General features: G+C 39.0%; 1 protein-coding gene across 4 annotated transcripts; it reads left to right on the top strand.

The window, feature by feature from the left end:
- Positions 1 to 479: 479 nt before the first annotated feature.
- csf2rb (colony stimulating factor 2 receptor subunit beta) lies at positions 480 to 15,109 on the top strand. Of its 4 annotated transcripts, none has more exons than XM_053613526.1 (14): positions 480 to 567; positions 4,042 to 4,200; positions 4,683 to 4,788; positions 4,917 to 5,080; positions 5,932 to 6,083; positions 6,594 to 6,741; positions 7,854 to 7,977; positions 8,075 to 8,226; positions 9,365 to 9,498; positions 9,816 to 9,981; positions 11,942 to 12,035; positions 12,124 to 12,196; positions 12,881 to 12,978; positions 13,601 to 15,109. In XM_053613526.1, the coding sequence occupies exons 1-14, from the start codon at positions 561 to 563 to the stop codon at positions 14,199 to 14,201; spliced, it is 2,178 nt and encodes a 725-aa protein (XP_053469501.1). In that variant the 5' UTR covers positions 480 to 560; the 3' UTR covers positions 14,202 to 15,109. The 4 variants fall into 4 exon arrangements, with proteins under 4 accessions (XP_053469501.1, XP_053469494.1, XP_053469518.1 ...); XM_053613519.1 differs by having other exon boundaries at positions 7,851 to 7,977; XM_053613543.1 differs by lacking the exon at positions 480 to 567 and adding an exon at positions 819 to 1,997 and having other exon boundaries at positions 7,851 to 7,977.
- The last annotated feature ends 9,063 nt before the right edge of the window (positions 15,110 to 24,172 follow it).

The following is a 24,172-nucleotide window of genomic DNA, read 5'->3' as shown; positions in this document are numbered from 1 at the left end:
TGCATGTGACGGGATGCCAGATCCGGACACATTTCTACAGCTGTGGCTCCACTGACCCTCCGGACCTGCCTCATTCATCCTGACGATCTCCTTCTCCTTGGATCTTTCTGCACTTTTACTGTTACTCGTTTTCTGTAGCTGTGTATGGTTCCACATGGATACCCTAAAGATTGCACGTCTGAAAAACAGGTTATGGCCAAATCTCACCCTTTCTTCAGTGGCTAATGTCATCTGGACCCTGTTGACTTGTACCTAAGAACTGCTTTCATAATCATTCGACACACAGTTCCTGATTATTCATATTTGCTGATGATGCACTGTGACAACTTGGCCAGGCGATGAGAAAAAAAAAATGTTGACCACGACACAAAAAAAAAAAAAGAGGAAGAGAGTTTTTTTGGTAAAGAGAAAACTCTAATGTTCATTAGTAATAAGCACGTACACCCTCATCACACTCTCGAAAAAGTACATGCATTCAAGGAACGCTCTACAATTAAGCCAGTTCACATACACTTATTGACAGATTTTTTGAGTCTCAGTTAAATGGATTAACAGAGTTTATGAAAGGTAAGTGTTGTTTATCATCTTCACTATCTTTTTTTTTTTTTAAACTTTATAGTCTGTTAAAATGCCTAATCAGCAAATTAGGTAAATCTCTCAAGAAAACTGTAACATGATATTAGTATGGAAATTATGGATCTTGACCAAGGTTTTTATAGTCAGGCACCAGTGTGTTTTACGGCTTACTTGCATCCAAATCACAATTACTGTAAATGCACTTACATATATATGGTTCAAACAGAATCAGCTGTCACAGCTTCCGCTTTGCCTCCTCGTTTCTCTATATCTAATTCAAAGACAGGAACGGATATAAACATGTAATGTGCTTTCTCACAAAAGTAAACAAATGAATAAATCATGTCCAATGGAATTTAAAGTGTGATTTTTGAAGGGATCAGCTGTATAATTCAATTCAGTTGTATTTGTATAGCGCTTTTAACAATAGACATTGTCATAAACAGCTTTACAGAAATATAGAAATTCACGATATACATTTTAAATCGATCAATTGATCCCTAATGAGCAAGCCATCCTCATCTGGGTGACAGCAGAAAGTGCAATTATAAATAATTCCTTTCTAGAACTGTGTAGAACATGTTGTACTATTTATCCAGCTTGTATACATATTTATTATAATCTCAACCATTCTTTAAGATCTCAAAGACCTTAACTTTCTCACCTCTGCATCGACTGAATGTTTTATGTTTTTAAAAAAGGTTTCTGAGAGTATGAAGTCAAGGCTTCTTAGGCTATTATACTTTGTTACTTCATATGGGGAGTGGGGGAAAGGAAATTGGTTTACTAGCCCCCATTTTTTTCTCAGTATGAAGAAAGCTTGTGTTTTAGTAACTGACGGGAAAAGACGTGAAGAAAGTGGACTAGTGCGTCAAGGTGCTTCCCCTTTTATGGTGTTCACGCTTCATACCCATTCATCTCTATACTGCTAAAAATACACTCACAGCTCACAACTACACAACGAAAAGTGTATGATACCGAAGCACCCCTACTAAAAGGGTCATTCACCATGTTCTTTGCTTCGCTCACTTTGTTCTTACTTCTTTCTTCTCCCTTTCTCACACTTTCTTTTTCCGTCTCTGTTCTTTTCACCCATGGCTAGACTCAGAAAGGGGAAATCCTCTGACCTCCTCCTATTCCAGGAAGTCGCAAGACTGTTGTGTACGTCCCATCAGGAAATATGATGCTTTTAGAATTAAATAGACTTTATAGAATTGTTTTTGGAATGTATTTAGCACAGTAGGTCGCGCTTTAATAACAACCGAAGACCAAGAAACACGTCGTCACGTGACGGTGAATGGAGTGAAGCACGCGCTGGATTTCCCGTTAGTGCCACTATGGGACACACAGCTCACACACGAAGGAAGGAGGGGTGTTTACTGAACGCTTGGTGTAAGGATCCATGAGATAAGAAACCCTTGGTATTAATTTCATTCATTTTAAGGTACATGTTGTTGTTTCCTTATGAAAATTGACTAGAACTCTGGTTTAGTGACTTCTTGGTAAAAGGTGCAGTCGACTTAGGGGTTAGAGTTAGGGTTAGGGTACTGCAGTGATGGTGATTGTGGTGACTGTTGTATTATTATATCGTGAAACTATAATAACAACACGGTTTTACTATGATGCTTTATAGTAACCATAGTAAACCATAATACTCTCGCAGCTGTTTATGCTGTCTGTGTTTAGTACATATTTAACTAGATAATTCTGGATTAGTATATTAGTATTATATCATGTTCCATATTAGTATATAAATGGTCATTACATGATCATGTTCTTTGTATCTGCTTTACAGCACTGTTAATCACTGAAATAAGTAAATGTCAATTTTTCTTTCATTTAAAAAAAAAAAAAAAATATATATATATATATATATATATATATTTTTTTTTTTTTTTTTTTTTTTTTAAGTCAGATAAAAAAAATTATTGCAAATCTATATTTAATGAGTCTAATATCAGGATCAACATAAATTGTCATAATATGATATTAGACCATGACTTTAGACAATTTCCTTTACAGTTATTTCCTTCAGAATTTTTATGTCATACATTGTGATGCAGTTTAAGGTATCTTACAGTGGGAAGGATAGGGAGCACATGGATTTGAACCAGGGTGCTCTTGATCTGCGGTCAAATGCTGTACTACTGAGCTTCATTCCCATGGTTGACTATATGGGGTATACATACTATATACGTATAAACATACGAACGACAGTCATATATAGTTTCATTCACACCTCCCTCCCTCATTTAACCATATATGCATGGCTCAATGGTAGAGCATTTGACTGCAGATCAAGTGGTCCCTGGTTCAAATCCAGGTACTCTCTGGATAACTTTAAGTGCATACTGTAATAAGTAAATATAGTTAAAACTGATGGGAATCAGTACAGCAGAAATGTTCAATGAAACTGGAAAAAAAAATAAAACTGATGGGAATAACCTAAACCTAAAAGAAACTATTGGCATAGTATCTGAGATGAGAATTACTGTATCCCAGATCATAGTATGTTGAAATAAGTATCCCAAAGGTACCAGGATAATCTTCCAAATGTGGATCGATGGCCATTTTATCAGCTATATTGCCCACAACTCCTTGCGCATGGGAGGAGGAGCTTTGCGACTGTTTGCTTTGCCAAATTCAAGAATGCATGTTAGAGAGGTGTAAATGATATGTGAAAAAAAGAGTAATAAGTCAAGGGAATGATAAATTAAATTATATATAAGGTATAATGAATGAAGAAAAGCTGAACTGCAACAAGGAGTTTGGGACTGTGTTCTCTTCCGGGCAACGACGTTCTCTTCCGTTAGACGACATGTTAGATTGTCCCAGTACTTACATACTCTTACTACACACTTAATATGACATAATATAAGTATGTCAGTTGGGATGCAGGTATTATTGCTACAGATCATAGCATTATGGACAAATGCCACTATGTCTGCCAGGCTGTAATATGATCCTAAATTTCCCCTTAGGGATCAGTGAAGCACATATATCTATCTATCATATATAACCTCGACATACCATGGACTTTGTGAGGATTATACAGTAGTTATACAAATTACAAATTTAGCTATACTACTATCAGTTTTACTACAGTATAGAATAGTAAGTAATCATGAGGCAAAGACAAAAAATATATATTTTCATAAGGACTGTTGTAGGAGATAATGTGAATGAAATATGGTTCTCTCATAGAAACTTCTTGTTTTATCTGTATCTCCTTCCATTCCAGGTCATATAATATTGTATGATGTTGCTGTTGCAATTATTTTTAGCAGATGTGTGTGTATGTGTATGTGTGTGTGTGTGTGTGTGTGTGTGTGTGTTAAATCAACTAAAGGAATAACAATAATATATGTATACAGTATATGTGTTTAGAAATTGTCCACTTCTTTGTTGCTACTCTGAACATTTTAGTCTTTACAAATGTAACTGTATGTTGAATATCTCTCACAGGTTCTCACACAGGCCGTAACATTTTGAAATTCTGGCCTCTCTGGCGTCCCACTCCGAATACAATGTTCCCCCTGAGGACACTGCTTACTGCAGCACTGCCTCTGCTGGTCCTGAGCTCCAATCCTGAGCAGTGCGCTTTGCAATTCTCTACTCATCCCAGTAAGTGGAAGAAAACACACCTACTTTCAATAGGTTTTCTGGACACAATTCTTCCCAACCCTACAGTACATCATATGGATAAGGGTCCAATTTCACGGTCTAGGATGATGTTTAATATACACTCACTGGCCACATTAACAGGAACAGCGGTACCCATGCTTATTCATGCGAAATGTGTCACCAGTGCAATACATAATATAATGTATGTTAAATGTTATTATGGACATGATAATGCATTATAACGGGCTCATTAATGTAAACCTATGATTTGTAAATGATCTGTCTGGGCTGCTGATATAGAAAATGAATACACACCATCTGAACAATTAGAAACAAGAATTCATCAGAGCTATGGCATAATAGTTTTGAATTGATATACTGTATAGAGTATAACTGTTTTTCAACCAAAAAAGGTCACACATGTTCATAGCTCTCTTTCTGGCAGATGATCTTATCATATATGACCCTCTGGCCTTCTTTAGATTATCCTATGCTGGCGTCGCTGCAGTGCTATAATGACTTCACCACTCAGATACGCTGTACCTGGGAGGAGAAGCCACACACACACTTACACATACCATTCACCAGGTAAGGAACAAAAATATGTCTGTTAAAATGATTACAATAAAAAGAGAGAAGCAAACAAAGGAAATCTACACTTTTAAGCCTAATTTATTTGTGTGTGTGTGTGTGTGTGTGTGTGTGTCTAACTGTAGGGGAAATCCGTGTGTCCCTGATGGTCCTGGTGAGCTTCAGTCTAGTGGAAAGCTGAACTGGAGTTGTGTTTATAAAAATGAAGTGTTTAGTCTGGGCAGTCATGTCTTCTCCTTCAACACATCCTGCCCTTCTAAAATGACAACTTTTAATATAGCTGCAAAAGGTGAGAAAATGGCATGCATGTGCGTGCCTGCGTATGTGTGTGTGTGTGTGCGCGCTTATCTATTCAAACCATTCAATTTAAACGCAAAACCCATAACTGTCAGCTGAACACTTCCTGTTAACCAAAGTACATATAAATAAGAGTGTATGGGCATGTTCATAACTACTGAAAAAATTATTTTTATAAAAATGAAAAAGAGGATTTTATATACAGTATCTCACAAAAGTGAGTACACCCCTCACATTTTTGTAAATATTTGATTATAACTTTTCATGTGAAACCACTGAAGAAATGACACTTTGCTACAATCTAAAGTAGTGAGTGTACAGTTTGTGTAACAGTGTACATTTGCTGTCCCCTCAAAATAACTCAACACACAGCCATTAATGTCTAAACCGCTGGCAACAAAAGTGAGTACACCCCTAAGTAAAAATGTCCAAATTGGGCCCAAACTGTGAATATTTTGTGTGGCCACCATTATTTTCCAGCACTGCCTTAACCCTCTTGGGCATGGAGTTCACCAGAGCTTCACAGGTTGCCATTGGAGTCCTCTTCCACCTCTCCATGATGACATCACGGAGCTGGTGGATGTTAGAGACCTTGTGCTCCTCCACCATCCGTTTGAGGATGCCCCACAGATGCTCTATTTTGAGGGGACAGTAAATTTACACTGTTACACAAGCTGTACACTCACTACTTTACATTGTAGCAAAGTGTCATTTCTTCAGTGTTGTCACATGAAAAGATATAATCAAATATTTACAAAAATGTGAGGGGTGTACTCACTTTTGTGACATACTGTATATGTGTGTGTGTGTGTGTGTGTGTGTGTGTCTGTGCATACTCTATAGGCAAGCTCCTGCCCCCGACTAATTTTTCAGAGAAAAAAGAGAATGATGGCAATCGACTGCTGAGCTGGAGCAGCCCGTATCCTCCCTTATCCCCTCTCACACTAAATCTTACCTACCAGCTCAAGTACAGAAGACATGAACATGAGTGGATTGTGAGTACACACACACACACACACACACACACACACACACACACACACGCACTCCTCACACTTTATTAAGTAGCCCAAACCCTGATCTAATGCAGTGTGAAGTGGCTTCACTAAGAACGTTTGAGGGTCAATTAGGATAGAGTAAGATACATACTTAAATTAAACCTGAGAGAAATTCAGCACTACATTGACCTACACTGTCATATATGCAGAGATAATAATCCAATTCTCTTTTAACACTATCACTCACAAACACACAAAGCAGAAAGAAGAACCCTATAGGCTTTGGTTGCTCTCTCGCTTGTCTTGCCCTGTATTACACCACAATATGACATGTCATTATCTACTGTTCTGAAGAAATAGCAGCATAGCAACCTCAAAACCCATTAAGATTCTCATGCAAGATAATGCAACACACCAGAATAACCAGATAAAGATCTGTGGTAGAGATGTGACAGTGCATCTGTTCGCGTTGGAGATCTAATCCTTCTCGCTCTTCTCTGCATCTAGGTGGTAGATGATCTCAAAATCCCAATGTTTGTGATCAAGAGTCAGGTGCTCTTACCGGGCTACTCGTATGAGGCCAAGGTGCGAGTGCGAGGTGCTGTAGGCCTGTGGAGTGACTGGAGCCCCAAAGTGGTCTGGATGACGGAGGAAGGTACAACTGGAATTTAACAAATTCACAAACATATAATCATATAATGAACAGCTTTAAGGTATACTTGAACAACAAATTGTAAACTATTAATACATTTTCTTGCCCATTATGTTGGCAAAAACCATGTTTCCTGATTTTTTTACTGAGTTATATTTTGGACTACATTTTGGTCAAATGTGTCAAAACATATGAACAAAACCAAGATTGTGTTAAACAGTAACAGTTACTAAGTTATCTGGCTAGCTTAACACACAAGCTATGTGAAAAGTGTGAAAATAAACAGATTGCATATTGATGTGCTTAGGTTAAAGTCAACAACCTTATTCTGTGAGATCATTAACTGGCAGAAATCCAAGAACTGTTAACCACTAAGAAAGTAAAAAAAAAATTAAGTTCAAGGGTTCTTTAAGCTTCAGAGTCTGACTAAAAATGTGAAACCACCACTTTACATCATTGCTCATATTGTAAACTAATCGGAAAGTTTCAGTTTATGAAACCTTTATTCTGGGGCAGAGGTGTCTCGGTTGTTAAGGCTCTGCATTACTGAACAGAAGGCTCTGGGTTACTGAACCAGGGTGCCCTATCTTTAGGTGACCTAAAGGCGCTCTGACCCCGACTTCCTAACAAGCTAGGATATGCAAAGAAATGAGTTTCACTGTGCTGTAATGTACACCAATCAGCCATAACATTAAAAACCCCTGACTTTTAGAAGGTATCAACCACTGCAAACCAGGAACCACCACAAGTCCTGGGGTTTGGAGATGCGCTGACCCAGTCATCTAGCCATCACAACTTTTCAGTCAATCCGATCCTTACGCTTGCACATTTTTCCTGCTTCCAACACATCACCTTCGAGAACTGACTGTTCACTTGCTGTCTAATAAATCCCACTCCTTACAGGTGCCATTATAACTAGATAATCAATGTTAATCAGTTCACCTGTCAGTGGTTTTAATGTTATGGCTGATCGGTGTAATGTGACAAATAAAGGCTTCTTCCTTAGAGAAGAACTCATTTTTAATCTTACTAATTCATTCACACTTAATCTCCCTTTTTCTTCTTTCTTCACTTTGCCCTTTCCTACTCCACTCTTTATTCATCCTGTCTAGCAGAAGGTGTCATTAACCTGCAGTGTGTAATTAAGGAAGGCGGGGTGATGTGTAGTTGGCAGGTGAAGAAAAGGCAGGCCGTGTTCCTCTTGTATCACCTGTGTGGCCACATCAATGGAACAGGATTGTGAGTATTGTTTCTCTGCTCACACATCAAAATCATTTTAGGCCTCATGTAAACATACATTGTAAGACCTTTCTCTGTTATTTATTGGTCCTTTCAGGAAATGTAACCACTGTGACAGTCACGCTGAGCATCCTCACTCGGGAACCTTTCTAGAATTTACATGTTCACTGGATAGCTCGCAACCTGAACTGCTGAGCATGGAGATCAGAAGTTTACGACAGGCCAAGAAGTTTAGTAACCCTGAAAACAGTGAGTGTCCTCAGCAATTCGATTAAACATTGAATTTCTGATCCAGTGTAGAGATAAATCTAACCACCAAACGATTTTTCAATTGTTTATGTTATGATCGCTGCTCATGGTAAAGGGACTGTGTCCAAGGATAAGCCAAATCTAATCCTGAAACTTATATGAATTATAATGTCTTTGAAAAACAATATCATGTCAGGAAAAACAACATAATGATCACAAAAAAACAAGAAAATTCACAGGAAGACACTGCAAATAAAAGTGTGACTTCTATATTTTCTAATCCGTCAAATACAATGAGAAAATGCTATTTCGGAACTGTATAATAAATTCCAAACACCCCTCCATCCAGATTGACTTCACGACATTATTTCAATGTGTACAAAGCTATTTGTCTGTTTATTAGACCCATAGAGCTTTCTATTTCTAAACTTTGAACTGACAGAACATGTCCAAGTTGACATTAAATTTAGGCTGACCTGTTTTTGAGTTACTGTGGTTTGGATTACACCCACTGTCTGTGTGAAACCAGACAAATCTTCTAATAACTAAGATGTCAGTTATAAATCGCATACATTTGAGGTTGTAGTTCCTACCACTGTAATTAAATAAAAAATAATAATAATTATGGACCCCTTGGCTATGCTCAACAAACCCACTTTGGTGTAGAGATCCAGTGATAAGAAGTCTTAAGGGTTTGTGTACTGTCCCCTGATGTACATGAAGATATCCTTCATCCCTGTTACTCAAGCCCAGCACTTTATTGTCTAAAGCAAAGCTTTATGCTTTCCCTCAGCACATGAAGGTGCAGTGCTAAACTTAAAAATGAAAACTACACCATAGAGTGACATTATAGGTTTACTGCATTTACTTTGCTCAGGGATGAATCTAAACTGTAAATGTATTAATTCATTCATTCACTGATTCATATTCCAAAGGCATGTGCTAACACCCAGGGAGGAAACCCATGGTGACATAAGGAGAACATGCTAAACTCTGCACAGACAGTAACCAAATTCATGAATGAATCAGGGACCTTGATGCTACCCACTGTGTTGCTCTACATCCTGTAGATGTAATCTAAAATGTAAACCTGTTAGATTGTAGGATTTGATGCTCATATCGTTCTTCTAACTCACAGTTAAGCCACCATGTCCATCCAAATTCTGGGCACATAAGAAGGATGATGTTTGGAAGCTGAGATGGACCCGACCTAGTGTTAATGAAAAACTCACGCTCTGCTATCAGGTGTACCTCGAAAGCAATGACACAAAGGTGGGACGCATGTCTGTCTGTCTGCATATGTAGATCTGTTCGTTGTTGAATCTGTTTTCTGTCATTGTGTCTGTCTTTTGAACACAGGGAACAAATTATAGTTACTTACAGGTCCACTGTAAGATATTCCCATTTCATGCCATTATTGTCATTAAAACGAGTTAAACATTATATGAGCCGGAATGTCACTAAATCGAACGCAAACCTAAATGCAAAACCTTTAACTAAATCGAAATATCAACCCTAAAGTCGGTATTGATATCTTCAGTGTGACTCTTTTGGCAGTCCTCTCACTGTCTCTCATTCTCATGCTTTAGAATAAGGTGGACTTCAAGGTCTCTGAAGCAGATCTCAGTGCAGATGTTCCCTCCAACCTGTGGCCCTCTACAGGCTACATGGCTATGGTGAGAGCACTTCCTTGCAGAAAGTTTGCTGGACTACCATCTGACTGGTCTGATCCCATATTCTTCACCACTGATCCAGGTAACCCTGACCTCTGAGCTCTAATTTTGCAGGGGGGTGGGATCCAAAAATGACAAATGACATGATCCTAAAGCTGTATAAAGTATAAAAAATGAGGCAGTTATAAAGACAGATGAAGGGGATACATGTTACTAGAGTATATTTCATGTTCAGAATTTTTATATATTTTTATATTTTATATATTTTTATATTTACACACAGTGCATCTGGAAAGTATTCACAGCACTTCACTTTTTCCACATTTTGTTATGTTACAGCCTTATTCCAAACTGGATTAAATTAATTATTTTCCTCAAAATTCTACAAACAATATCCCATAATGACAACATGAAAGATGTTTGTTTGAAATCTTCGCAAATTTATTAAAAATAAAAAACCAAAAAAGCACATGTACATAAGTATTCACAGACTTTCCCATGACACTCAAAATTGAGCTCAGGTGCCTCCTGTTTCCACTGATCATCCTTGAGATGTTTCTACAACTTAATTGGAGTCCACCTGTGGTAAATTCAGTTGATTGGACATTATTTGGAAAAGCACACACCTGTCTATATAAGGTCCCACAGTTAACAATGCATGTCAGAGCACAAACCAAGCCATGAAGTCCAAGCCCTCCGAGACAGGATTGTATCGAGGCACAGATCTGGGGAAGGGTACAGAAACATTTCTGCAGCATTGAAGGTCCCAATGAGCACAGTGGCCTCCATCATCCATAAATGGAAGAAGTTTGGAACCACCAGGACTCTTCCTAGAGCTGGCCGCCCAGCCAAACTGAGCGATCGGGGGAGAAGGGCCTTAGTCAGGGAGGTGACCAAAAACCCAATGGTCACGCTGACAGAGCTCCAGTGTGTCTCTGTGGAGAGAGGAGAACCTTCCAGAAGAACAACCATCTCTGCAGCACTCCACCAAATAGGCCTGTATGGTAGAGTGGCCAGACAGAAGCCACTCCTCAGTAAAAGGCACATGACAGCCTGCCTGGAGTTTGCCAAAAGGCACCTGAAGGACTCTTAGACCATGAGAAACACAATTGTCTGGTCTGATGGCCTGAATGGCAAGCGTCATGTCTGGAGGAAACCAGGCACCACTCATCACCTGGCCAATACCATCCCTACAGTGAAGCATGGTGGTGGCAGCATCATGCTGTGGGGATGTTTTTCAGCAGCAGGAACTGGGAGACTAGTCAGGATCGAGGGAAAGATGAATGCAGCAATGTACAGAGACATCCTTGATGAAAACCTGCTCCAGAGCGCTCTGGACCTCAAACTGGGGCGAAGGTTCAACTTCCAACAGGACAACGACCCTAAGCACACAGCCACAATAACAAAGGAGTGGCTACAGGACAACTCTGTGAATGTCCTTGGAGTGGCCTAGCCAGAGCCCAGACTTGAACCCGACTGAACATCTCTGGAGAGATCTGAAAATGGCTGTGCACCGACACTCCCCATCCAACCTGATGGAGCTTGAGAGGTCCTGCAAAGAAGAATGGGAGAAACTGCCCAAAAATAGGTGCGCCAAGCTTGTAGCATCATTCTCAAAAAGACTTGAGGCTGTAATTGGTGCCAAAGGTGCTTCAACAAAGTATTGAGCAAAGGCTGTGAATACTTAGGTACATGTGCTTTTTTTTGTTTTGTTTTTTTTAAAAATAAATTTGCAAAGATTTCAAACTAACTTATTTCACGTTGTCATTATGGGGTATTGTTTGTAGAATTTTGAGGAAAATAATGAATTTAATCCATTTTGGAATAAGGCTGTAACATAACAAAATGTGGAAAAAGTGAAGCGCTGTGAATACTTTCCGGGTGCACTGTATATATATTTGAGTGTAATATTGGAACATCAATGAAACTGAGCACAGCAGATGTCTTGTAGCTATTTTAATTGGTTTTATTCTTTTTTGTCATAAGGATGGGCGTACTTTTGCACTTGACTTATGTGTGTGTGTGTGTGTGCGTGTGTGTAGCTCCCTGGACCAACACCATAATTTACGTCTTGATAGCTGTGTTAGTGGCCGTGCTTTTCATCATCTTGTATAATGCCCTTCCAGCCTGCCACAGGTAAATCATTCAGTAAAACTGCCAACTAAACCTAAATCACTCATGACCAGAATGATATAAAATGTGTGTGTGTTCATTTGTTTGATAGGAGATTGGTACTGTGGAATGTATCCATTCCCTCTCCCATTAACAGCAAAGTCCTGGGGGAAATGAGCAGTAAGGTGAGCAGCATTATCCCTCTCAGCATGGCTTCCTTCTATAAAAACTATAAATGACAATATTTATGCTTTTACTCTTTGGATTTGTGAGTAAAACAGTATGTACGTAAAGAATAAAACATGACAGATTGTGCTGTTATAGGAAAATAATCAACATTGGGGTGGTGTAATATGACTCAACATGAAGCAGAGTTACGGTTATTATCCCGAAGTTGATTATTATCCAGTAGCTGCAAGTCCCAAAGTGTTTTCTTCCTTTTATATCACATGATTGCAATTTCTTCATTTATCAAAGAATGACACATGTTTTGGTTTTTTTTTTTAACAAATGCTAAGGAGCATCCACGAAACGCATACATTTCCTGTTATCACTTATATTATAGCAGCTATAAACAGTTGTTCCTTCATCACCCTCTGTGTTTTCTCTTTTAGAGTTAATTAGACAAAAACAAAAACGTAGCTTGTCATGTTTCCATCAGAATGAAAAGCCTTTCTTCCTTAAGACTTTTCCGTGTAACAAAACATAAACTTCTCCCTCGGTTTTCCCTCTGACTGTTACAAAATAAATAATGTGTTTGTCCTAGTTCTGATTATTTACCCAACCCCCCCCCGACTCTACCCACCCAACACTAAATTAGGTTATTTACCTAATAACCTAATAACCTAATAACCTTGTGTCTCTCACAGAAATGTTTTGCTGGCGAGGCCAATCCATACACTGACAGTGAGAAAACCTGTGTGTTCATCATACAGACCTCAGATAACCCTATCATCTGTAAGGGCAGGTAAGACAACTTTTTTTACATCAATTTTCGGGTTCTTTTCTGGAGTAACTTACAAGTGAGGCAAATCAACACTATAGCACACTTTTTAACCAAAAAAAAAAATTAACATAATTTCCCGATTACCTCTACTGCAGGGTGTCCAATCTTCTCCGGAAAGGGTCAGTGTGGGTGCAGGTTTTCATTCCAACCAAGCAGAAGCCACACCTAATGAAAACCAAGATCAACTGATTAAACAGGTGGAGTCAAGTGTGGCTCCTGTTTGATTTGAATGAAAACCTGCACCCACACCGGCCCTTTGCGGATAGGATTGGACACACCTGATCTAATGTAGTTATTCATCAACTGCTGCTTGAATTTTCCATTGGGGCTATGAGGATAATTTAGCTAAATCAGTGGAAATAAATTCACCTAAAGCCTTTTACTTGTTAACAACTCCAGACACCAAACATTTTGATTGTGATAATGTTTATAAATAACATTTTTGGCCAAGCTCTATTATTACTGACCTTTCCCAAGGATAGTGGGTCTCTGAATAGCACATGAAACCCAGGAAGAACACGAATGTATCTTAACAGAATGAGTGAGTTCACAGTATAATATTACCCTTTTGTGTTTGTTGCAGTATCTCTGAGTACCCACTCCTGACATGCAGCAATGACATGGATGTGGGCCTTGGCATGAGCGAATCAGGGTGGCCACAAGGTTCAAGCCACTCGTCTGTATTTTCAGAGGGGTGCAGAATGAAAGACAAATCTGGCATAAGCTTCATCGGACCTTACATCCTCTGCCGTGAGGACTCTTCAGTGACAACTGAAACTTCAGACACGTTCTTCTCTTCCCTCTTAACTTTCGATGATGATGAAAGATATGTTTCTGAGAGCCCCAAGGATTCTTTGCCAATAAAAGGAGGCTATGTTATGTCCCCGCCCAAAAATACATCAGAATGCTCAACCCCAACTGAGAGAACAGAGAACAGAGAGCCCAGGAAGTCAGAGCTCCCTGACGATGATCCCCCGGCATACACCCCAAGCCCAACTGCGGGGTCCAGTGCCATGTTTTCTCACCCATCTGGATACTGCCTGATGCCCAACATGGAGACTGTTGCAGCATGGGTGTCTTCTTCTGTCCCACCACCAGAGGGCAACACAGAGAGAATGTTGCATGAGATACAGGGAGATTTACCTGAGCGCAGCTATGTGACACTTTCTGAGCATGCACTCTAATACATTCTGTTTCAGTCATAAGGCCATGAATTAATATATTGAGGCCAGAAGTTAATATTTCGGGGCAACAAATCTGGTGTCTTGCCCATGCATTGTGTAAACATTTTGAAACTATGACTTCATATGTTGTGGGAACATCATACTTAATACATGGCCTATAGATAACAATTTGGCAGGAACAGGCAAAACAATTATTTGAAAATTCACTGAAGATGATGTGGACTAATGGTACATCCACAACACAATACCTGTGACTCCAGTAGGTCTTTGTGCATTATTCCAAGCTTGATGTCAAGGAGAGGTTCCTGTCACCACAAAGCTCTAAATCAGTTGAATTCTGTGTGTCTCACTCATTTTAATTTAATAGCCGTCATGAGTTCAGTATTTTCTGCCCACACAACTGATCTTGAGAAACTTAATTCATGGCCTTAATATAGTCCTTTGTGGCCAGTTCTTATAAAAACTAACCACAATGTCACTTCTCTGTACACAGTTCTGTATCTATGAATCCAAAGATAATATTTGACTTACAACTGGCTAAAAGCCCATTACTCTTTTCTCTGCAAGTTAATGGGCTAATTCGTATACGGTAAAAATGCAAGTAGTAGCTGTTTTTCTGTATCATACCATGTTGTCCAGCAGATGGCACTGCTGGAGGACTTTATGAGACCGACATGTAACTTTTATTCTCTTTCTGTCTCTGCATTATGTTGCACACTGAGTTATGTGATTATTAAAACTGTAGACCCTGAGCTATATTTACGATATCTGTGACTATGAATGTAAGCTTTTATATAAAGAACTTTTATTTGAGGTTGTCCAAAGTGTGTTTTTGTACTTGTACAATGCTTAATGTGCAATTAATCCAATAAATTTGTCAATTTATTAAATGAGATATTTACCAAATACTCCTGTTTTTTTTTAATGGAAATCGACACGCCTATATTATGCATACTGCATTAGTGTATCTGTAGAGAAAGCACTAACTACACATTCCACAGCAACTTCTTCTTTAAGATATGTGACAAGTTCTAAGTTTTCATATAATGTAATTTGGGGTTTAAAAACTTGAATAAAACAGTTTTATCACTGACGCCCATAATAAACATACCATCCATTTTAATAGGAATACCTGTACATCTGCATATTCATGCAGTTATCCAATTATGTGACAGTAGCACAATGTACCTGCACATACAGGTACAAAAGCCTTAGTTAATGTTTATTATTGTTCACATCAAACATCAGGATGGGGGGAGCACATGATCTTGACTTTCACAGTGGCATGGTTGTTGGTGCCAGATGGGCTAGTTTGAGAATTTTGGAGAGTGCCTAGGTTATTTTTTATGCACAACAGACTCTAGAGTTTACACAGAATGGAGTGACAAACTGCAACAAAAACATTCAGCGAGTGGCAGTTATGTGGACAGAAAGATCTTTGTTGATGAAAGAGGTCCAAGGAGAATGCCCAGACTGATTTTAAATGATAGGAAGGCTACAGTAATTCAAATAGTCACTATTTACAACCATGGTGATCAATAAAGCATTTTAAAATGCACAACATATCAAACCTCGAGGAGGCCCTAATTGACTATTGATACTGCTGATAGCTTGAAACAGCTGTAGTTATCAGCTACAAGGTATATGATGTGTGTGTTTGTGTGTGTGTGTGTGTATGTGTGTGTGTGCACAAATTCTGCCAACATACTTCCAAAATCTAAAATACTTCCTGTTTTCACAAATCATTTCCTGCACTTTCTTTCAATAATTTCTCTCCATGTCACATTGCCCTCGCATACATGCATTAGACTCGCTCCCCATCATTAAGCCCTGACCAAGACCACATTCCAGACAAATTCTGATCTTCTGCCCAAAGCAGAGGCATTTCACAGCACGTCTTTAAGATCCATTGTTCAAAATGTGAGTGTGTGTGATTGTATGAGACAGAGAGAATGAGGAGAGCGAATGAAAAGAGAGAGAGAGAGAGAGAGAGAGAGAGAGAGAGAGAGAGAAGGGAATCCTCTATGGACAGTATGTCCCTTGTCTTTTGTTGTAAATAAACACAGGAAAGACAGAGCCTTTAAAAGGTGCTTGGAAAAGATCATTAAGACGCTTATGTAACCATGCAAGTCTGTGTGCAAGCTTTCGAAGGCCCTGTTGTGCCACAATACATGATTTAAACATACAGCAGCAGACCAACTACAAGCACAAACTATACAATGTATACATTTGGCTTGGTGCAATATGTGCTATGCCAACCTTTTTAGGTTTGCAAGTGTTTATTATTGATACACAATAATCTTAGAATATCAGCATTGTCAGTGCAGATCTTCTCTGCAGGTGGTTTGTGGTGTGTAGAAAGTCTCAGGAAGTGAATGCAGACTTTAAATTTTTCACTTCGTACCTTTTGCAGTAGCCCAAAAACTTTTTTACCCCATTATACTGAAACTGTTTTACTCACCTATTAAGCATTGTATTATATACACGGATACAGAGGCATTGACTGTCATGAACATTTATACACCAGTTTTATAGCTTTATTATTATTATTATTATTATTATTATTATTATTATTATTATTAAATTTTTTTAAATGATTTTGAATACTTGAAATTTGTTAGAGAGATTTTTGTTTATTGTCAGTTTTAAGTTTTAATTCCGAGAAGCCTGTGGATTTTTTTTCCGTCATTCATTTCAGGAAGGCAGTTTGTCATAATTAAAAATTAGTACATATGTAGGCCTAATTTATTGTGAAAAAATTTTAAATACCAAAATTTCCCACACTCACTGTCTTCTTATTAGATGCTGTTTCTCATGCTTTTATCCATCATTTTATTTTATTCTATTTTATTTCAGTCTGTCTGAAGCAATATATGCAGATCTGTTTAATAAGTATCCATCCATCCATCTTCTACCGCTTACTCCTTTACAGGGTCACGGGGAACCTGGAGCCTATCCCAGGGAGCATCAGGCACAAGGCGGGGTACACCCTGGACAGGGTGCCAATCCATCGCAGGGCACAATCACATACACATTCACACATCCATTCATACACTACGGACACTCTAGACATGCCAATCAACCTACCATGCATGTCTTTGGACTGGGGGAGGAAACCGGAGTACCCAGAGGAAACCCCCGCAGCACGGGGAGAACATGCAAACTCCGCACACACATGGCCCCGGCAGGACTCGAACCCCGGAGGTGTGAGGCGAACGTGCTAACCACTAAGCCACCGTGCGCCCGTTTAATAAGTAATTACTTGTTTTTCACTATAATTTGTCATGTCATATCAAAGAAGGAACTTTGGACTACAGTTCCCAGCAGCCACTGCACCTCTCTGCATCACGGTCACATGACCACCTACACCTGAATCACCTTCATGTTAACGAGCACTTGTGTGTATATTAGCCACAGTTTGCATTGCACTCTTTATCTTGTGTTTGTATTTCCTTACCGTTGTCTCTGCGGCTGTATTTACGGTCTTTGTTTTATGTTTATTCCTGGCCTTAGTGTTTTTGACACTAGTTATAAGTTCCTGTTATGTGTTTGGTGGTGTTTGTATTAAATCTATCTGCACTTGCATCCGTTTCCGCCTCTAAATCGTGACATAAACATAGTTTTAGTTTTGACCTAAATAGTATTTTAAGTTGTCATTAGCTACAGTATAATAAGCCAGCTGTACTTGCAAATACATTGTAAAAACCCTGCACTTTAAAGACAAAGATAAAGCTAATGCTGCATTTATGACTAAGTAGGAACTGGGATGTTTCGTATATGTCTCTGGAACTTGTACTTCCCACTTTATCTGAGCCGCAGTACTGTGCCTTCACTTCACTTCAGTATGTTCTTGTAAAAACTAAGAATAAAAACAATGTAGGTTTTAGGCTCTTTTTTATTTTAGACTTTTTAACCTGTCTTGCGAGTAAACCAAAAGAGGTTCCATGTAAATTAATTAAAATAATGCAAGGTCAACACTGACTTTATGCACTTTTTCCTCTCTCCTTCAGTGTTTGTGTGTAAAGCGTAAAAGCTATTTGAAATCCTTTTATATTTCCGGAGCATAACGAAGGCAGTTTGCTCTGCGTGTCCAGATTTTTTCCAACCTCAAGTGGTCTGAGGTCTAAAGTACGAAGAACTCAGTTTTCATGAACGCAACGTAAAACTTGACATGATTGTAGATTAAACTACAGGTTTGCAGTAGGAATGGGCTGCTTTTCTTCCAGCTAATCTTCTCATTCTTTATCAAGACTCTGAGCTCCCAAAGAAGCCTAACCACTAAGCTACACGTAGGTCAAGAACTGGCTCCGTAATCCAAAACTAATACCCTTTTATCCCTTCTGATATTTGGCAACGACGAAAGGCCACGGTGCAAATGGCAACCTCATCCACAGAGGCTGGAGAGGATGCATCCATGTGCACTTAGTTTTCTTTCTGAATGCTAAGGCAGACAAGACCGCACACACGAACACAAAGGGTTTACGAAGATACAATTTGTTGTTATTATTATTGCTACATGTGAATTATAGTTCATAGTTTATAGTGCGTTTGAAATCGTGCTTAGAGAGCAGATAAAACTGTAGAAAAAGAGAGACTGACCTCCTCCTTCTGTGTGATTTAACTTCTATTAGTGTAGCACCTGTAGACACACACACACACACACACACACACACACACGCACACATGACATATGACATGGTAAATAGTATGCACTTATATAGTGCTTTTTTAACCTTGTGGTTCTACAAAGCACTTTACACTGTTTCCCATTCACACACACACACACACACACACACACACACACATACACACATACACACACACACACCAATGGTAGCAGAGCTGCCATGCAAGTTTCTAGCTTGCCATTGGGAGAAACTTGACATCTTTTATCATATATTGTATCCATGTATCACAAAACTCACTGATAACTGCCACACACACACACACACACACACACACACACATCGATTACTCACCTATTGCTTACACAAGTACCAGCGTGTATAATTATGCCAAATATATATATTAGTATTTACTTATTTTACAAGATTACAGCCTTGCGCATAACCTCAGTCAGGCGCATGTGTAGCATGTGCACACACACTCTCACACACACGACCCTGGTTTTAAATAAGATAACAGGAAGACGCTGTGTGCTGCCGGTCGAGATAAAGATCTGATCTATTGTGAGCGAGTGTGCATGTGCGCTAGGACAGTATGAAGGCCTGGGTGTGTGAAAGCAGACATGCTTCCGTGTACACTTGATTGTGCGTAGATACCTTTGTATGACAGTGTGCTACAAATAACACGCTCCAGCAGTTCACCAGAACTCTGCAGTCCTGCTCTTGGTCTCCCTCCATCTCCCACACACACACACACATACATATACAGTGGAATAAGGGCAGGGAAAGGATTCAAGGAGCATTTCTCCTGAGCTTTTGAGATCCATCAGGACAGTGGTTCTCAAAGTGGGGTCAGTGAAGCATAGTCAGGGGTATGTGATGTTTTTTATTTCCATTACCGTGATAGAAATCACAAACCACTGGTATCAACGTTATTATATTTATTATTGAGTTCACATAGTTATATATAAATGGAACATCGCTTTTTAGAAACAAGGGTACCTTTAAATTTGACATAAGACTACATCGCAAACCCATAATTCGATTTTCATAGTATCCTCAGAGCTCATGGCAGTGCTCTTATATCAGCTGCAGTGTCAGTGGAGTTAGGAGAATGTATTGTTCTCACTCACATCAGAGAAGTCTCTGGATTAGTCAAGAGCCATCAGGTCACTAAAGAAGCATCGGTCATATCAGGAAGCAGGATTACAGCTGCCCAGATGACTTGAATAAAGCTCTCATTAATAACAGTAGTGTTGTTCCACATCAGAGCTTCATCCATTCCCACCTCCTTTTATTTATTTTTTTTACAGACTGCACTGGGGGGTGGGGGGATGCAAAGTGGTGTGTGTCTGCTGGGGGAGAAGAGAAGAGACACAAAGCTTTGAGGCTGATTTTTCAACTCAGTGCTGAATGTCTCTACTCTCTGATGTTTGGAGAGGCAGCGTGAGAATGATTAGGAGTAAACAACAGTATTCTGCAGCTGCAGAGTCTGAACCAGATGTGGCTCCGTGACTGCTTTTAGGACACCAGGAGCTTGGAGTGAACATAAATCTCCACTCTTTTTATGAATGGTTGTATGGTTGTATAAATATACTACAGTACGTGTGCAAAATCTTGAATGTAAACCCGATCGTAATACATCACCCATCTCTCAAAATGCATTTGCCGCATGATTAAGCTACTATAAACGGCTGTCACATTAAACCTCATTACTGCTCACTCAAGATTCTGTACCTTTGCAGATCCTGGGCTTCGGTTCATTTCATGCAGCACCACTATGCTAACACTGTCGAGTCAGTGATCAAGGCCCTTAAGGCCTCAACTGCTCAGATGTATACTGTCTCGTTTGCATGTTACTTTGGAAAAAACAGCATAAAAATAAAAGTGCTGCAGACAAAGATTTCTGTTAAATTGCTGATAAACCTCTATCTACTCCATGTACCAGTTAAGATCATCTTAACACAACAGGATGTAAGATTTTTGAATTCTGCTGTCTCTGGTAGAGGGTTGTCCTGTGTCATTCTGGGTTGATTGATTGATTTGACTTTATTGTCCACCAATGTGGAAATTTTCCTTCGGCTTCTCATAAAAAAACACACAATTATAGACATACACAATACACAAGTTATACACATACACAATATATCAATATAAAATTATTCTCACAATAATAAGTTGCTTATACCGTATGAGTTGCTCATACCCTTCATTTAATATTCTAATTGCCACTGGTATAAAGGAATGTTTATACACATTTCTAAGATATTTTGGGACCTTATACCTTCTTCCAGATTACAAATTCTGAGTTAAGCGGGGTGTGTGGAGTCAAATACAACCCTTGTTTGGATTACATTGACTCATTTGGCAGCCACGTTTATCCTAATCCTGATCAGATGACAACAGTGACAGCTAGGCGTCAGATTCAAACTCACAACCTTCCCATCAATAGTTTAACCACTGAGCCACTACTCGCCAGGAACAATTCTACAGCTGTGAGGTCACACATTAAGAGACAATTCAGGACCCAGACTAGACAATGTGCACTAAGCAGTATGTATAAATAATAATAACGCTAGTGGTGTACTGACAAATTTTGGGATGCAGCTCAAGAGTTTGCACTCCTGAGGATATAAATGGTATAAATTTACTTAGTATTACAGATGTATAATGAAAAAAAGTGGTTAGAAAAGTGTGTTGGCTCGCGTCTATCAGCGTTAGAGATTGCTCTGCACGTCAACATGGCTGACAGACCACTACTTATAACTATCAAGCTAAAATACAGTGTAGAAAATCACTTCTGGTCACTTCCAGTGTGTGTATTACCTGTATATTTTCTCTACGTGTCGTTGGCAGGATTTTGTAGAGGAAACGGATGCAAATGCAAATTTCTATTTTAATTGTTGTTGTTGTTGTTTTTTTTTTTTTTTAAAAAAAAAAAAGAAAACATACTGTGACAACAAACAACAACAAAAGACAAAAATCTAGACAATGAGTGCTGTGCGAGACGTGACTTTGATATTTGCTCCTTAAACCCAAAACGTGAAACAGGTACAAGTGGCTGATGGGAATCTTAGTCATGCACTGGCTTCAGCGTAACCATGACAATCATATTCTGTATATTTTCTTCTCCAGCCTGTCAAATACATTTGGCATATTTTACGCATGCTACCCAAAACACAGAACAAACAAGAACTTTAAGTTGCACACCAATTGTGATGACTCACTCTTATTCAGTATATAAAAATGCAAACACAAATAGCTAACTAAAGAGCATCAAAAATCAAATAGATTGGCTCATTCGTTACCTTCCAAGCAATTAGAGAACAAATAAATGCTTTGTTTGTTCAGCAAAAGAAAAAAATAAGTCATCAGTCCTGAATCCTTTTCCCATAAAAATCAGACTTTTTTTCTCACAGGGTCCCATTTGCTTTGCTTACACGGTCACGCTCTTACTTTTTCTTCCCTGATTGGCTGCTGATTCCTGTGTTGTCTGACTTCTTTTGAGCCTAAAGTTGGGGTGTGAAGATGTTTGACATATCTGAGCTGGATATGCATGTAAGTTTTCCATGAATTACAACACGTCATCTCTGATGCAGAAAGGGCGACTCAGAGCGGGTCAGGAACATCATATTGTAGTGTTATTTTCTCCCATGACTCAATAGCCACATTAAAAAAAGAGTATGTACTGTAGCTTGAATTTAATAGTATTCTAGTATTCATTTCAGACTTGCAGGTTTGTTTGTTTTTATAATGTCTGTGTGTGCAAATGGTTGTGAGGAGTGTTGTGATCTGTGTTTGCCCACCCACTCTGATCCAGCCAAGCTAGCCTTACTCCCATCCATGATATCCAACTCCTTAATATGATATCAGTATATTGCGTGTGGGATTACTGGTGCTCTGCATTCCACACTGTAGCCAGATGCAGACTGGTAGTGAGAGATTTTTGTGTGGAAACAGACCCTCTGGGTCTTAAAGCCCAGATATGTTAAAACAATACACACACTTTGCTTCTTTCTGTACTCAGTTTGAACACGTTTTGGTCTTTCTGTTGCAGGAGTACACCTGTTTCCAAGTTTTTGAATAAAAGTTTTAATACATCGGTTATAATCTAGATTTCTGATACATATGATATTATACATTTGACATTATTTTGGTGGTTAGCATGTTTGCCTCACACCTCTGGGGTTGGGGTTCGAATCCTGCCTACGCCCTGTTTGCGCGGAGTTCTCCCCTTGCTTTAGGGGTTTCCTCCAGGTACTCCGGTTTCCTTTCCCAGTCCAAAGACATGTATTGTAGGCTGGTTGGCATTTCCAAATTGCCCGTAGTGTGTGTGTGATTGTACCCTGTGATGGGTTGGCATCCCATCCAGGGTGTCCCCTGCCTTGTGTCCTGTGTTTCCCTGGGATAAGCTCCAGGATGTGACCGTGTGTAGGATAAATGGAAAATGGATGGATGGATGGAATAAATTACAAGCTAATATAGCAATAATATTTTTGGAACTAAAAATCTAAATAAATGCAGTCACGCCCCTAAAACACATTTATGCTATTCACTGTGTAACAAAAGAGTACTAGATTAAAGTAATCATCTGAAGCTTAGTTGCTTTACTCCATTGTCTTACACATCCCCTAGAATAATTTAGAACCCATTGCAAGATCATCTTTGGCTGTATGTGGAATCAGGCATAATGTATGTGTTGTGTTTTTTTGTGCGTAATCATGTTCTATGTATGGTTGAGTAATAAATTAAGAGTCATACTTGGTATAATATAGCTGTCAGATAGTGGTAGCAGTAACTGAACGTTTTGTTTGCTTCAGAAAAAGAAAAAAAACAGCATAGACCAGCAAATTCCATGAGGATCCAAACTGGTTTGTGCTGGTTAGCACTGTTAGAATATACAGTATATATATAAAAAATTTACAGTCTTTCTCTACCACCAATACGGATCCACAATTTCTGCACTTCAGCTTCTCATCAGATTTCCTGTCCAATCAAATGATCTCTAGAATCTAAATTGTCAAGCCCCAACATTATAAAAAATCACCCTGCCGAAGTTGCCGTTGATGAGCGAGAGAAATGTGCATGCGCATTTTATTCAGTTTTCCAAATGTAAGTCGGTTAAGGAGGAAATGGCTTGAATTAATTCACATCCATGGTACTAACTGTCAAGCCTCCACTGTGAGGTAAGCTAAACGCTATTGGCTATTTAAAAAGGGAGAGGAGCCACTCCATATGTCCCGCCATAACTTCCTGTTTCAGTGGAAATTACGGCAACACATCGAATAATCCTGCACATTTCAAGGCACTTCAAGTGGACCTTAACAAGGATTTCTGCCTGCAAAC

The sequence above is a fragment of the Ictalurus furcatus genome, chromosome 2, assembly GCF_023375685.1.
Source record: "Ictalurus furcatus strain D&B chromosome 2, Billie_1.0, whole genome shotgun sequence".
Lineage (NCBI taxonomy): Eukaryota > Metazoa > Chordata > Actinopteri > Siluriformes > Ictaluridae > Ictalurus > Ictalurus furcatus.
This window is presented reverse-complemented; position numbering and strand designations above follow the sequence as displayed.